The sequence below is a fragment of the Girardinichthys multiradiatus genome, chromosome 2, assembly GCF_021462225.1.
Source record: "Girardinichthys multiradiatus isolate DD_20200921_A chromosome 2, DD_fGirMul_XY1, whole genome shotgun sequence".
NCBI classification, from domain to species: domain Eukaryota; kingdom Metazoa; phylum Chordata; class Actinopteri; order Cyprinodontiformes; family Goodeidae; genus Girardinichthys; species Girardinichthys multiradiatus.
In genome coordinates this window covers 34,291,430-34,305,836 of record NC_061795.1, presented here as the reverse complement: position 1 = coordinate 34,305,836, position 14,407 = coordinate 34,291,430, and the positions used below count along the sequence as shown (strand labels likewise).

The 14,407-nt window shown below is 40.5% G+C and overlaps 2 protein-coding genes across 2 annotated transcripts in view; one reads left to right on the top strand and one right to left on the bottom strand.

Moving 5' to 3' along the window:
- Positions 1-1,416, top strand: part of polg (polymerase (DNA directed), gamma) — a 16,781-nt gene extending 15,365 nt beyond the window's left edge. The window contains exon 23 of the mRNA XM_047391009.1: positions 1,281-1,416. Within this exon, the coding sequence (XP_047246965.1) occupies positions 1,281-1,300 (20 nt within the window). The 3' untranslated portion in view covers positions 1,301-1,416. The remainder of the gene's footprint in view (positions 1-1,280) is intronic.
- Positions 1-14,407, bottom strand: part of fanci (FA complementation group I) — a 15,212-nt gene extending 805 nt beyond the window's left edge. Inside the window, exons 1-36 of the mRNA XM_047390989.1 lie at positions 14,124-14,407; positions 13,951-14,023; positions 13,671-13,801; positions 12,826-12,979; positions 12,680-12,737; positions 12,538-12,579; positions 11,247-11,370; positions 11,053-11,138; positions 10,834-10,966; positions 10,653-10,730; positions 10,422-10,558; positions 10,117-10,297; positions 9,300-9,387; positions 9,021-9,151; positions 8,872-8,942; positions 8,665-8,779; positions 8,466-8,588; positions 8,209-8,277; positions 7,140-7,241; positions 6,866-7,054; positions 6,549-6,670; positions 5,777-5,938; positions 4,269-4,448; positions 3,991-4,157; positions 3,843-3,913; positions 3,620-3,736; positions 3,492-3,543; positions 3,272-3,399; positions 2,136-2,201; positions 1,942-2,038; positions 1,670-1,854; positions 1,530-1,586; positions 1,395-1,454; positions 1,228-1,296; positions 215-310; positions 22-123 (exon numbers count right to left, since the gene is read on the bottom strand). Of these exons, the coding sequence (XP_047246945.1) occupies positions 22-123; positions 215-310; positions 1,228-1,296; positions 1,395-1,454; positions 1,530-1,586; positions 1,670-1,854; positions 1,942-2,038; positions 2,136-2,201; positions 3,272-3,399; positions 3,492-3,543; positions 3,620-3,736; positions 3,843-3,913; positions 3,991-4,157; positions 4,269-4,448; positions 5,777-5,938; positions 6,549-6,670; positions 6,866-7,054; positions 7,140-7,241; positions 8,209-8,277; positions 8,466-8,588; positions 8,665-8,779; positions 8,872-8,942; positions 9,021-9,151; positions 9,300-9,387; positions 10,117-10,297; positions 10,422-10,558; positions 10,653-10,730; positions 10,834-10,966; positions 11,053-11,138; positions 11,247-11,370; positions 12,538-12,579; positions 12,680-12,737; positions 12,826-12,979; positions 13,671-13,801; positions 13,951-14,023; positions 14,124-14,216 (3,909 nt within the window). The 5' untranslated portion in view covers positions 14,217-14,407. The remainder of the gene's footprint in view (positions 1-21; positions 124-214; positions 311-1,227; positions 1,297-1,394; positions 1,455-1,529; positions 1,587-1,669; positions 1,855-1,941; positions 2,039-2,135; positions 2,202-3,271; positions 3,400-3,491; positions 3,544-3,619; positions 3,737-3,842; positions 3,914-3,990; positions 4,158-4,268; positions 4,449-5,776; positions 5,939-6,548; positions 6,671-6,865; positions 7,055-7,139; positions 7,242-8,208; positions 8,278-8,465; positions 8,589-8,664; positions 8,780-8,871; positions 8,943-9,020; positions 9,152-9,299; positions 9,388-10,116; positions 10,298-10,421; positions 10,559-10,652; positions 10,731-10,833; positions 10,967-11,052; positions 11,139-11,246; positions 11,371-12,537; positions 12,580-12,679; positions 12,738-12,825; positions 12,980-13,670; positions 13,802-13,950; positions 14,024-14,123) is intronic.

The following is a 14,407-nucleotide window of genomic DNA, read 5'->3' as shown; positions in this document are numbered from 1 at the left end:
AAATCATGAGACGTCACTGACCTCCTCAGGTTCCTCCTGCTCCTGCAGGGCTGCATCCAAGGTAGCAGCATTGATGCGAAAATCTCTCGAAGTGCTCAGCTTCATGTACTGCATCAGATTGACCTGGAAAAAATGTCCCAATTTACAAACAAGAACTTGTGTGTTTTTGTTTAGTATTTGTGTATTTTGTTTCTATAAACCGGTTTGCACAGACCTTTGATTTCTTGGAGAGTGTGATGAGGAACTTCTCGTACTGTTCAATGCTGAAGATCAGGTTGGGGATGGCCTTTGTCTCACGCAGAAGCTTTGCCTGTCAAGAGAAAGAAATTGATCAATCTAGATCAATTGCAGCTATGACTGAGCCTCATAATCAATTCAGTTATCACTTGTGTAGATGTGCAACTCAATAAATTAACTAAACACCATACAAATTCTTTATCTTCTTTAATTTAAAAAACATAAAACTAATATACACTAGCAGCCTTCAGCTCATCTGCATTGTTTGGTCTCTAATCTTCCTCCACAGGTTCTCTTAGGGTTTTCATCAGGCAAATTTGCTGGCTAACCCAAGTGCAGTGATGCTAGGGTCCTTGAAGCAGGTATTGATACTTTTGGCAGGGTGGGCAGGTGCCAAGCCCTGATGGAAAATGAAATCCTCATCTTCATAAAGCTTCTTAGTAGAGGGAAACAAATGCTTTCCTGGTAGACAACTTTGGACCAGCACCAGCGTATCACATGGCTCCCCAAAGCATCACTGACTGTAGAAATCTCTACTCTCGAAATAAAATGCCAAATTTAGGTTTCACTGTAAAGAGGACTTGGGGAAAAATGAGCATCTGTTCGATCCTTATCTTCCTTAGCCCAGGTAAGACGGTTCTGATGTCGTGTCCGGTTTAGGAGTGGATTACCACAAGGAATCCAGCAGTTGTAGCTCATGTCCCAAACACATCTGTGTTTGGTGGAGCTTGAAACTCACTCTCAGCCCAGGCCTTGAGATTTTTCCCTAAACTGTTCAATGGACTTTGCTTCACAATCCACTTTTTTCCTTCCACTTAACTTTCCATTAATATACAACACTCTTAAAAGCCATTCATTTTCTTATGGATATATCTGTATATTTCATTGTCAAAAAATTAAGTAATTGTGCTGTTTTTGTAACCAATCGTCTCAACTCTTCTCACCCACCCCAGCTTTGATCATTCATTTCTGCAAGGTTAAAGTCCTCACCGAGGCAGCTGTGTTCACCTCGTTCCTTTTCTTTTTCTTCTTGTCATCTCCAGTGCTGGATTCTCCACTCTAACCGAGGAAAAAAATATTGTACGAAAAAACGTAATGCTTCCTGTGAAGGATGAGGTTGCTTTTTATGCCAATAATGCTGAACGGATTGTGACTACCTGGACGTAGGTGATAAAGGAGTAGCACTGTGGAGTCAGGTGGGAACCAGACAGTTTAACCTACACAGAAGAAGCACTGAATTAGTTTAACAATTCAGAGGAAATGAAAACTAGCTGAAAATACTTCAGACCTACCAGTTTTTCAAATCTATTTGGCAATGATCCGTGCTGGCTGGCACACACCTGGATATACTAATATGTGGATATCAAAGACAAGAAAATGTCACAATGGGATTTTGACAGTCACTGAAATGATCAACTGGACAGATACACACATATTTGACCAGGGTGGTGAGGATGGTGTAGGTACGGCTCAGCTCTCTCAGCAGCGTTACGGTGCAGTTTCCGGGCAGAAGAGCCGTCTGGACCAGCTCATTTAAAGCAGTCAGGAGGGTTCCCAGCTGCAGAGTCACCGCCTTCTCAACCGGATCCTGCTGACCTGCAGCCTGGGAGGCCTCGGCTACAATCAGAGAAGTTCAAGCACCACTCACTGTCTGCGGCTTTGATAAATAATCCAACCGAGCATCTGTGAGAAAGAGGACCTTACCAGAGCCAGATTTATCAGAACTTGCTTGACTTTTCCTCCGCGCTATAAGCCAGTCCACTTCATCGAGAACTCTGTCAACTTGAGACAGGACCAGCAGCTGGGCCAAGATTTAAAAGTCAAAAAGAGACGATGTAGAGACACTCGAGGAATTCCACAATAAATCCAAAGCTTGCAGCTGGAAAACAGATACTTACAGCTGCTGTTGTTGCCGTTTTCATGTTAATAATGGTAAAATGAGACTGTTTTTCCACCTCCACATCCTGATTATAGAGAAAGAAAGCAATATATGATGGGGGCTGATTAGGCTGTATTCAAATTCAAAAATAAACTTTATTAATCCTAAAGGGAAATTAAAGTGTTTGTTTTGTAAACTCTGTTGAAAACGTGCAGGGCTACAGATGTATTGGCACTAAAAATGCAATCTGAATTTACTCACATGGAGAAAAATAGAAGACCTTTGCCATTATTACATGACGTAAGGCTGGAGCATCCAGCAAAAGGGATGTTTGACCATTTCTCTTCGCACAGTCTCTGTAGATCATCCAGATGTCTGAATGCCATCTTCATTTTAGCTCGCAACGCAAGGTTTCAGTGGGATTTATATCTGGGGACTGGGACTGCCATGGGAGGAGGTTGACTTTGTGTCTTAAATATATCTGTATTAATTTGGAAATAGGTCTTGGTTAATTATCCTACAGAAAGACCATTTTCAATTTACTAGTAGAGACCACCATTTTTTTTTTCTTTTGTCAAATATCCTAATATTAAAATGAGTTAATTTACTCTAACAAGGTCCTGCTGGCAGCTTATTCCCCAGAGAAAGAAAAAGTCATGGATTACTGATTAAAAGTTTATAAAAACTCAGATCTACTTTGAAAAAGTAAAAAAAAAAAAATGCCTTTTTGTTACTTTTTTCCAGAAAGTATTTATAAAATAATAAAATTAAAGTTTATAATTATGCTACTGCAATTTTAATGCCAGGGGTGGCCATTATTGTGGACGGTTCTGTAGGTGGAGAGAAATAGCAAAAATGAAGACTGAATTGGTTATAAAAATGGATGAAGTAAAAAAAAAAAAAATAAATAAAGGAAAATAGGTAAATATATGTACAAAAATGTTTTTGATGACGTAAACTCTGAAGTTTTTCATCACATCTACAAACTACCAACTACACATGATGCTTTAAAGCACAGTTTACATCCACTGGGTGATATTATGGGGGCCTCTGATGCAGCATTGAAAGGAGAGTACAGTTTTATAGCCCTGAATGTTGGAATACAAAATTACGATGCTTGGGCTACAAACCCTAGAAAAGTGTAACATCAGTCACCTGATCAATATCTCCCAACTGGCTGTGAATGTCTTGGCAAAGCTCTAGCAACAGGCTGGCTGGGGTCTTGTAGAGGACGTGCAGACTGAGGAGAAGGGACAGAAGCCCCTTGCAGAATGCAGAGTCCTCTAAAACCACAAAAAAAGACACATAAAGAAAAGTTCGCTTCCAGATAAGTTTCTGTGCACTTAACAAGCTCAAAGAGATAAACTGCACCAACCAAAACTAGTTTCCTTGCAGATCTTCACAGTCCAGGTGATCATCTGAACAAACTGTAAATTTAAAGTAGATCAGTCAGAGAAAATACTCCACCCTGCACGATGATGTCAACGTAACAGTGCAGCTTGCCTGTTTGGATGAGGGCTTCAGCTGACGTGAGAGCACGGTCAAAATGCTGACCAGCAGCTGGGCTTCTCGGCTGTTGAATTCCTCCTCACCTCCACTTAACTGAGTGAACAGCGCCCTCTGTTAATGAGCAAATATTTGGCGAATTAATTTCCATCTAGTGTAGTTGACATCAAAATATCAGCTGCACACCCTTTAGTAAAGAAAGGAACATTAAGGCTTCTACCTGAAACTGTCTGATGTAAAAGTAGTTCATTTCTGCAGCATCGTCCTGCTCGGCTTCATCTTCTGCAACATCTGTAAGAGATTTAAATATGAATGACGGCTACTTTTTTCAGTTGTAGTCTTCAGTACCTCTGCAGTGCATATCTAACCCATGGTAGAAAGCAGCTGGGCCATCTTCTCTGGGTAGCGCTGCTGGCAGGCTGTGAAGATCTTGAGCAGACCCTCCAAACAAAGCTGAGACAAGCTGCAGCGCTTCTCCTTCTTCCCGGCCTCCTCCACGGCGCTGGGGATGTTCGTGTAACGCCACATCAGCACACTGGGAAACATTCAGACACAGGTCGCTCATCATCTGCAACTGTCCCAGCTGTAAAAAGTAATACTATAAACTGCGAAACCAAAGGCTCCTAAACACGCAGGGATGTTGAACCTTGTCATGTCGCAGAGGAAGCGGAAAGTTCTGTCGGAATACTGCCCGTCAGGCCCGTCCGTGTGTCCGGTTTCCTCCAGCTGTTGGATCTTCTGAACAGCAACACTCAGAGCATAACGCACAAACTCCCCGCTTGAGCGGAGCACCGACAGCGCCCCCTCTCTGCTTTGATTATTATCTCTGGAAAAGAAAAACATTTGCTCAGTTAAAAAAAAATGTTGTTATACCAATCATCTTTTTATTTGTTTGTCATATAAATGCTCCTCAACAATTATTGCCACTCAGTTATCAGAAATCGCTCACGTGATCTAATAAAATGAATGACATTACCTGTGATAACGTACTATTACTACATGCTGCGATCGTCTTGAGGGGCGGGGTGCCGCCCTTAGGTAATGGTAGGGGAATTGCTGGAGCCCCTGCAGCACATCTACTAAACTTAAATGTAGATTTGGACATTTACCGTATCGTTTATCATGAAAAATTTCTTACGACTAGAGTTTTGAATTATTGTGATAACTCCAAAAACTGCCTGTATTAGTTGGGATTGTTACCTTTACTCTTTTCTCTGTTGTTTGTTCCATTAGAGCATCACTAAATATACATAAATATGATTAAATACAATCACTGTGATGAAAAAAAAAAAAAAAATCACACTTCTTTATGTAACTGGGGTCCTGAAGAAGCCAGTTTCAAATGGGAATACTTGTCAAGAGCAGTATTTGTGTTTGCAGCTGCTGTGACGTGCAGTCACAGCCACACAGTTATCTAAAAAAAGACTTTATAGTGTTTTATCACTTTTATTGGTATGACAATAGTGGTACAAAATATCGTGATAAAATTCTAAATCCATATCGCCAACCCCTACTTGAAAGGCATGTTCTGTCGTCTTTCCCAGTTTGAAGAGTAGCCCGAAAGAAAAGTGCCTCCGTGTCACGTCATGTTAGAAATATTTATTTTGGATGACCAAGACTTGTACTATAAAGCAAGGGTGATCAAGAACTGCACAACTCAGACCAGAGATTCATTTAAATCTCTGTTAAAAACTACACATCTTAGTTGTTTTAGTCTCATTATTTTCTTTTCTTATTCTTTTATTCTTTATTCGATCGTTCTATTGCTAAATTGCGGTGTGCTTTTGTTGTTTTCCACAACAAAACATTTCTCCCCAGAGAAACAGGGAGGCATTGGTTACTAAATTAAAGTTTGTAGAGACACTAATCAACAAAACAAACTTATATTAAAAAAATCTCTACTTTAAAGGAATTGTTAGGGGTTTTAACAATCTGTTAACGTTTTATGTATGTTTACGCATTTTCTCCACAATACATAAATCATAAATTAAAATTTGGATGTTTCTACGCATTTTATTCTGAGATCATGTTACTGTAATAAAGGAGAAATATAGCTTTACTAAAAGGGACCACTAAAAACAGAGGGTGCTTTAAAGCGATTTATGAAACATGGTGATCCCATAGCTCTGCATGCAGAAAGCTGGGAGATTTTACCTGAAGAGGACGGTGATGAGAGTCGATACAAAGCCCATGGAGAGTAAACTGCGAGGAGTCTTGTGTGAGGGCCCTCGTCCCTTTCCAGATTTCTCCTTCAAGATCTCGGACAGTTTGTGGTGGCGGTGGAAGAGCTCGAGAAGTTCCTCAAAGCGAGTCTTACTGCAGGACGGAGACATCAGTTCATCAGTACTTTTTAATCCAACCACAACGCTGTAAGGTAGTGGATGCAAAGCAGGGTTTCTGCAAGTTTGGTAAATTTAAGACTTTGTGACCTTTCTGGAGCATTGTTATTCAAATTCAGGCCTTAGGTTAATTATGAATTAAGTTACTGTAATAGCTTTATAAAATAGTTTTACCTAACATATCATATTAGGAAATTTAAATATAAATTTGTCAACTTGAGTTGATATTTTTTTGACCCTGGCTTGTTAGTCCAGTGCTTTTAAACACAGATTACCAGACCTTAAACACCACTTACAGTGAGTTTCAGCCTCACTAAGCACAATACTTTTAGAGGCTAGCAGTGGATAACAATATAAGAATGTTTTAATATAACTGCCCAAACATACAGCAAAACAGTTTCAGGAGAAATTAGCTTGTGTATAAAAAAAGAATAGAAAGGTTGATGTAAGAACAAATATTTCAATGTAAAACATAACTGAAATTTAAATTTAAGAACAAGTACAGAAACGTTGGACGTATTTAGGAATGACTGCATAAATAAATTTAGGACTCCTTGCAGAACCCCTGAGAAAGAATTGATTGTTACTTGTAGTTTGCTTTGATGAAGTTGTACTCCATCAGGACCTCGTGCAGTCCCATCACCAGCACAGCGTAGATGTTATTCTTCACCCCAACGCTGGATCCCAGAGAAAACTCTGCCGACTTGTCCTAATCAAAGTAGGCAACGCACAGATTCAAATGGTGCTTCAGCTTCTCAAGTTAAACATAAACAACTAACAGGGACGGAGACTTTAAAAGTAAAGGCCTACTGTTGCATGAATGGATGCATCCCTAAACGACACATTTTACTCAACTGAGCTGATGCTTTATAATTTTGTCAAAGAAAAGTTCTTCATTTCCTACCAGTTCAAAGTCCTCCAGCTCACATTTGATCATGCGTCTCGTCATGCTCTCTAGGATCGTCTGTAATTCAGACTTGTAACCCTCCTCCTCTTCCTCGTCGTCATCGCTGTCATCAGCGTTGAGGCTTGCAGCTCGTTGTGTATTCTGCAGCCACATTAGGCAGTGAACAGTACAGCTCACTAGATGTGCCTGAAAAACAACAAAAATAACAGTCTTAGAGTACTCCTCAACACAAGCAAGACATGACTGCAAAGCTTGAAAGGAGACGGGGTACCAGCGGCTCCTGCAGGTAGACTTGGTCCCCGTGAGCAGCGATGCACGGCTCCAGTTTGACAGGGGGAAGCAGGTCCTGTTCAGGCTCGTAGTACCGTCTCACCTGAGGATGCAAACGCGTAATGTACACTTTTTAATGAAAGACGCATAAACACAGCACCATCCACAACCTGAAAATAAATGCCTCTTTTATTGCTGCAGCTTTATCTCACATTTACTTAGTGAGGGGGAAAACGAGTTAAAAATTTGCTCTTTTTAATGTCGTTTTTTTTCCTTTAGAATACATTTTTTTTAATTAAACTTGTAATATTTTTATGTTAATAAAACATTAAGTTGTAATCCCTAACTTCCCATTTCCCTAAAGTACAAATTTGATGCAACACAGAGGCCCATTTCCCTTAGCTCATTCCACAAAAGCTGAATGTTTATTCTTAAAAAAAAAATCAGGAAAAAGCTACAAGAAAATAGCTACTTGCTTAAACAACGTGCTCTAAACTGAAGTCAAATGAATAATTCATTTTTTAGTTAAAAATCTCTAATATCTATTTTTAGGCTTTTTAACACGTTTTCTGGGTTGTTAAAGCAGGATTACGGTGTCTTTTTGCCGTCTGCATGTGTTTCAGGAAAGGACCTGTGTGGCCTTGCTTGGCAAATTTGACGTCCAAATCACCAGGCAAGGTAATCACAGGCCCGCATCAGCTGACATATACCCAGAAAACGTGTTAAGCCAGCTGGCTTTGCAGGTCGAGAAACTGATGTATTGATGACGTATGGTTTGTGCAACCAGCCAGCCGCTGGATTAACAAGCATAAACAAGACTCAGAAATCATTACTGGAAGAGAAGAACGTGAAGGTCTAATGTTTGGTTCAAATTTGGAGCATTTGCTCAGACAAAAGCAGAATCGCTACACCAACTTTGTCAATATTGAGAGTATTCTGACAGATTAGGCACTACAATTCACTGCTCACGCAATTTCGAAATGCTCTTAGGCGTCCAGTTCGGCCATCTCCACTTGAATGGCCAGAGGGAGTACTGAGGCCTTTGTTTCGTGAAAGGCTTTAGTACAAACCTGTGAGAGAAGGGTCTGCATGATGGAGCTGGCAAGTTGAGAGTTGCGACGGAGAACATCATAGAAACCCTGAAAAACAGTAAAAATCAGCTCGCTCAATCATTCAACAAGCCTTTCAAAAACTAAATGTTTAACAGATGTAAACATTTGGGCTGCTTTTCTAGTCTCATCTGTAATGAATGCAGGAATGCTAGAGTATTAGTAAAAAAAATCCAAAGTTTTTAGTAAAGAATTATCGAAAAAACAGGATCTCCTACCTCATAGAGCATAAGGCGCACATCGGCCTGCTGGCCAAGGCAGCGGCGCAGGCTGCTGAGAATCTCCAGGCAAAAGGCTTCATTGGCAGCAGAGTTGTAGCGAGAGTGAACATCCACTTGGACCTACACAATAAAACAAGCGATTAATATCCCACCAACAAGCGGTCTGTGGTTGTAAAAAGAGGAGTTGGAACCATACCTGGCTGGAGGAGATAGCCTGGGTACTTTGACTCGAAGCCAAGCTACCCAACACCTTGAAGTTTTTCAGCAACAGCAAAAAGCCCGTCACAGCAGACTTCCTGCCATCCAACTGGCTGATGGAGGGTGATGTAAAGGGATAAACGGTGTGAGGAGGGAATTCATTCACTTATGGGATTAGTCTAATTAAGAGCAAAGCTGCTCATACCTGGAAAACATGGCCTTGCGGAGCACCAAAATTAAAGAATCTTTCAAAGACATGCTGACCTTGAGCAAGGGCTGGAGATGAAAACAGAAATAAAAGGTTTACCTGCAGAAACCTTTACGTCTTAAAAACATATCGGTCTGTTTAGGTACCTGCACAGCTTTCAGAAGACCCTGAACGGTTGCCAAAGGCAGGTACGTCAAGTGGTCGAATGTCTCCGTAACCTTGGAGGATGACTCCAGGAGAATCATTGGAGCAGAGATCACAATGTCAGAGAAAAGGTCTGATAAGCCAAAACATTAAAAACAGCATTAGTTACTGCCATATAAACGTAAATGCTGAAAGGTTTTGCTTCTTTGTGCCTAAATGTTGCTGGAGTTCTCACATTACTAAACCAAAATGCTGACATAACCATCAAAATCTTTTATTACCCAAGTAATGGCTGACAGGCGAGGCGGTCTTTGTGACCAGACGATTCAGGACCTGCTCCAGTATCTCGCCTCTGATTGGCTCGTGCATCTGTTGTAGATGGACACAGGCGTCAGTGAGAAGGCAATAAAACATGTAACTTGGATCCGGCATGAGCCAATTACAGTGCCTTGAAAAAGTATTCACAAACAGCTAAGAGGACTATGGTAACTCTGGAGGAGCTGCAGAGATCTACAGCTCAGGTGGGGGAATCTGTTCAGTCCAACTAATGGACGTGTACTAAATCAGACCTTTATAGAGACTTGTAAGATGAAAGCAATTGTTGAAAGAAAGGTAGGAAGAGCCCCGTTTGCAGTTTGTCACAAGCCATCTAGGGGACCCAGCAAACAGAAGGTGTTCTGGACAGATGGGACGAAAACCAAACTTCTTTGCCTGCACGCAAAACACAGTGTGTGGCAGGAAAACTAACACTGCACATAACCATGAACACGCCAAGCCCATACTAAAACATGGTAGTAGCAGCATCATGTTGGAATGCCTTCCTCGTACAGAGACAGGAAAGCTGGTCAGAGCTGATAGACAGATGGATGGAGACCAATACAGAGCAATCCTGGAGGAAAACCTGGTAGAGGGAGGTTCCTTCAGCAGAACAATAAACATTCAGCAAAAGCTACAATTGAAAGGTTTAGATCAAAGCATATTAATCTGTTAGAAAGGCCCAAAGTCGAGATCTTAATCCAACTGAGAACAGATCTAACTGACTGAGCTTGAGCCATTTAGCAAAATACTAAATAATTATTAAAGTAAATCTTATTGTACCTTAAAGCCCTGCAGGAGCATCTGTCCTCCCAACTTGCAGGCCTGCTGAGAGGGGGTCCGGGCTACACCAACAGGCCCCTCTGTGGACTTGCCAAATGGTCCAGGTTTGGGTCCAAATGTGTCCATAAGAAAGAACCCAAGCTGCACCAGTCCCTGAGTGACATGATCCCATCCAAATACACTGCACAGAAGGAGGACTCAATTAAAACACGATTAATGCATTTAGTTTATTTCAATGTTAAAGATAGTTTGATTTTAGTTTTAGTAGAAAGCAGAACCGGTTTCTTAACTCCGAAGTTCATTACCTGTTCTTAACGGTGTCCAGTATCATCTTGGCCACACTGCAGTGTCCCGGTAGCAGGTCCTGTAGGAACTTCGACCCTTGCTGCAGCTGCTCATCCTTGAAGCTCTTAATTACAGCCCCTTTCAAAAGGTCAAACACCTACCAGTAATGTGGGAACATGAAGAAGACAATTATCTAACACAGATTTTAATATGAAAGAGGAAAACATAAGGAACATGGAAGCTGTTCTTACCTGCTCCTCATATCGCTGGATACGTGCTACTGAGAGCAACAAGGCAACACTGAAAGGACACAAGTTCCCATATGATGTCTGCAGAAACACAAACAAGCTCATAGCACAGCTGAAACATAGTCTTTATTCAATGTGTTTAAAATAATCATGAAAAACATTGAAAAGCTGTGCTGCACGCAACCTTAAAGCTTTTGAGGATCTCCCTTCCGAGCTCATGGTCCAGTCTTATAGCAAAAACAATGTGGAGAATAACAGTTCCCTCCACATGCCTCAACTGGTCCTGTGGAATAGTCTGAACCTCTAGATGCAAGTTCCTAAGAACAAGGATTAAAAATGAGTAAATACAAAGTTTGCAGTACAGTAGAGAGTAAACTGAGGAGGGAAAATACGAGTCTCTCACTCTCCGTCTTTCTGCTCTTCTTCTTGCCGAAGGTCTTGGTCCCTAAAGTAACTGACGATTCCATCCAGGATCTTTTTCTTACAACCCTAGTTAAGGAATAAAGAATAGTTTAGGGAAAGCATTACAATTGTTTAGCAGCAGGAAAATCATGTAAACGTATGTCAGAAAATAAAGAAAACTTAGAACAAACATACTTTAGCAGATAAAAGCAGAAGTTGATAAACCAGTGGCGGGATCTCCTGCAGATCCAGTTTGGAGAACATTCTCAGGACTTTCTCGACCAGAAACTGCAGCTCCTCTGATGACAGCGGCACATCCCTAAAAATAGGCAAACACTAACATAGATAAAGTCCCCATGAAGGTTTTCCTTCTAAACTTCATGCTTTTCCCCAAGTGAGTTTTCTACATTTTTCCTACATTTTGAAGAACTTTTTTCCAACACATCACAAAAAAACGTACAACTTACAACAAAAAAAACAACAACTTACAAATGAGGCTATAACAATTCTAGGTAGTCTACGGTGTTAAATAAATCCCCATAGCTGTTCTATTAGCTGATTCTGCATGGGCCACTTTCGTGTATCCTGGTATGCTGAAGTTTAAAACCAGTAAAGGTTCTAATTAAACCATTAGTTTGGGCTCAAGTTGTTTTAATGAGAGATCAGAGGTTTCACCAGATGTATGGAGTATAGATTAGCGATGCTCCTCTCACCCACACGTCGCTGTGGAATAGTCAGTTGGCTGAAAGAAGGATCTTATATCTTTCCCTCTCTTACAAGACAAGAGAAATTTGGCTGCTAGGAAGGACTTTTGGTCACCAATCTTGTCAGCTCTCTCGTTCTTCTTAAGGTAAAACTGGTTTAAAAATACAATTCTTAAGCTACAGGAGGCATGTTGGTCAACCAACTGATTGCAGGTTCACTACCTGATCAGATCCAACCAAAATATCCGACTGGTTATACTCATGTTACGGAATATTGAACAGAACGCCAATAAAGGCCAAACATTATGGGGAATATGCGCTTGTAAACCATTAGTAATTTAGTAGGTTTTTAATTCTACATTTTTCGCTCAAGTCTAAGTATAAAAATCAAAATAACAGTAAAAAGGTATATATTATACTTGTAATATTCGACATGTCCTGTTTTTTTAGCTTCAGTTGGCATAATCGTTGCCTCCCTGTTTTAAATAAAAGCAATTAGATCATATTTTATATTTTGGTTTCACATTTTATCTGTAAAAACTGTGAAAATGCTGTATTTTTACAGAAGGTCACCATAATGCAGCAACCTCATGCCAACGCATTCCTACACCTATGTAACCTTTTTCCATGAAAGACTTACATCTATTATGCCCAAAACGGTCAACTCAATACGGGGTAGATGAAGAAACAGCAGAAATTAAGGCAACCAAAGATCTTTGGCGTGGGGCTAATAAGGTTTCCTTCAGTGGAAAGAAATTTAACAGAGCTGAAATGTTGATTACCTAAACATGGTTGTCAAGTGGATAACACATTGTGGATCCCATCTGCATGGAAAACAGAAAGGAAAACAGTCTATGAGCATCATTAATGGTCAGGAACTAGTAAAGAACAGCTGGAGTTTGTTGAGAGCCAACATGTCTTTACCTGCTTGAGCAGAGGCTGTTAATAAGCTGCTTTTTATATTCTTCACCGCTGAGTTCCCCTTAAAGTAAAACAAGTCATGTTTTGAAATGTATTCCTCACACATTTACACCTCATATATACCATTCGGGCCAACTGTTAGCATTTACCTTTGCCGTATGACAAGGCTTCACATGCGGCGAGGGCAGTAAGGATAGTAGGAAACAGCTCCAGCGATTTCCCGCTGCCCATCTTTCCAACTTTAATAGCATCGACAAACAGAGCAGCCAGTTTGGCAAGAGATGATCCAGACAGCGTATGAGTCTGTGCGTGACGTTAATAAAAGACGTTACCACAGCAAACTTTTAAGTATTTTATGTTATAAACCAACACAAAGTAATGTTCAACTGTGACGTGGAAGGAAAGAGATACATGGTTTAATTTTTTGTAAATCTCCAGTGAATCTTTTATTCAGCCCACTTGAGTCAATGTTTGTAGAACCACCTTTTGCTGCAGTTACAGCTACAAGTCTTTTAGTTTACCTGCTTTGCACATCTCGACACTTACAGTAAAATGTCTATATGTTGCTGATTTAAATTTCTCCACAACTTCATCCCTGACCTGTCTGCTCCTTGGCCTTCATGATGCGGTCTGTTCACTAATGTTTTCTAACAAACATCTCACTGTTCACTAACTAGGTGACTTCTGAAGGCATTTAGTTGCACACAATTGTATTTAGGAGTACCAGAGTAAAGGAGGCTAATACCAATGTACTCCACACTTTTCAGATTCTGATTTGTAAAAAGAAATTGGAAATAAAACATGCATCTATGCGCTACCAGTTTACAATCATGCACTATTTTATGTCACATTGAAACCTAATAAAATACATTATAGTTTATGGTTGCATTTTGGCAACATGAGAAAAGGGGTAACAGTTTTGCAAGACATAGATGCCGAATGGAAAGGAGACTTTTAAGCTACTAAAATCAGATTACTTTTTCTTTTTTTTTACCTCCAGCATCAGCAGACCGATGATATCAGCTGCCACCTCAGCCTGAAGATCCCCAGACTCACACAGAGGAATGAGGTGTTCATACACCAGAAGTCTGCGATTCGCCCCTTCACTGGAAACAGCTGGAGATCCTGCAGACAAGCAAGCAACCACATACTTTATTCTCATCATGCTTGACATTGAACCACTCCAACTTAGCCTCATATTAAATCCAACTGGGGACGAGATTCACTTTAATGAGAATTAAAAACGACATAAAGAGTTCACAATGTCTACTTACCTTTAAATATCCCTTTTAGCATGGAACCGACCTTCTTACCCTTTAGTGCGCTGTTGGTTGTCGCAGTAATAAGCTAGAAAATCATGCAAAGGGGGAAGTGATATGTAAACAACCAGACATCACAATCATACAGTTACATAAAGGAGTCAACTTCGCTTTGTAAATCGACCTACCTGGTCATTTGTCAGGGAGGACAGGTACTTCTGAAGCTCGGCGATGCTCTCTCCATCTGCCAAGGAGAGGATTTTATCCATTTCAGCTTTCATAATCCTCCCGAGGACAGGCACACGTTACAAGCAAACTAAAAGTACGCTAAAAAAATAATGTGCCGTAAATCCCAGCAACCCCTGTATGCGTGTAAATCATTTAATTATTGTTAAAAGATGAAATCCAACTGACAAATATCTCCGTTAATCTGACTACAAACTGACGAGGGTGACGCTTTCATAACAGCAAA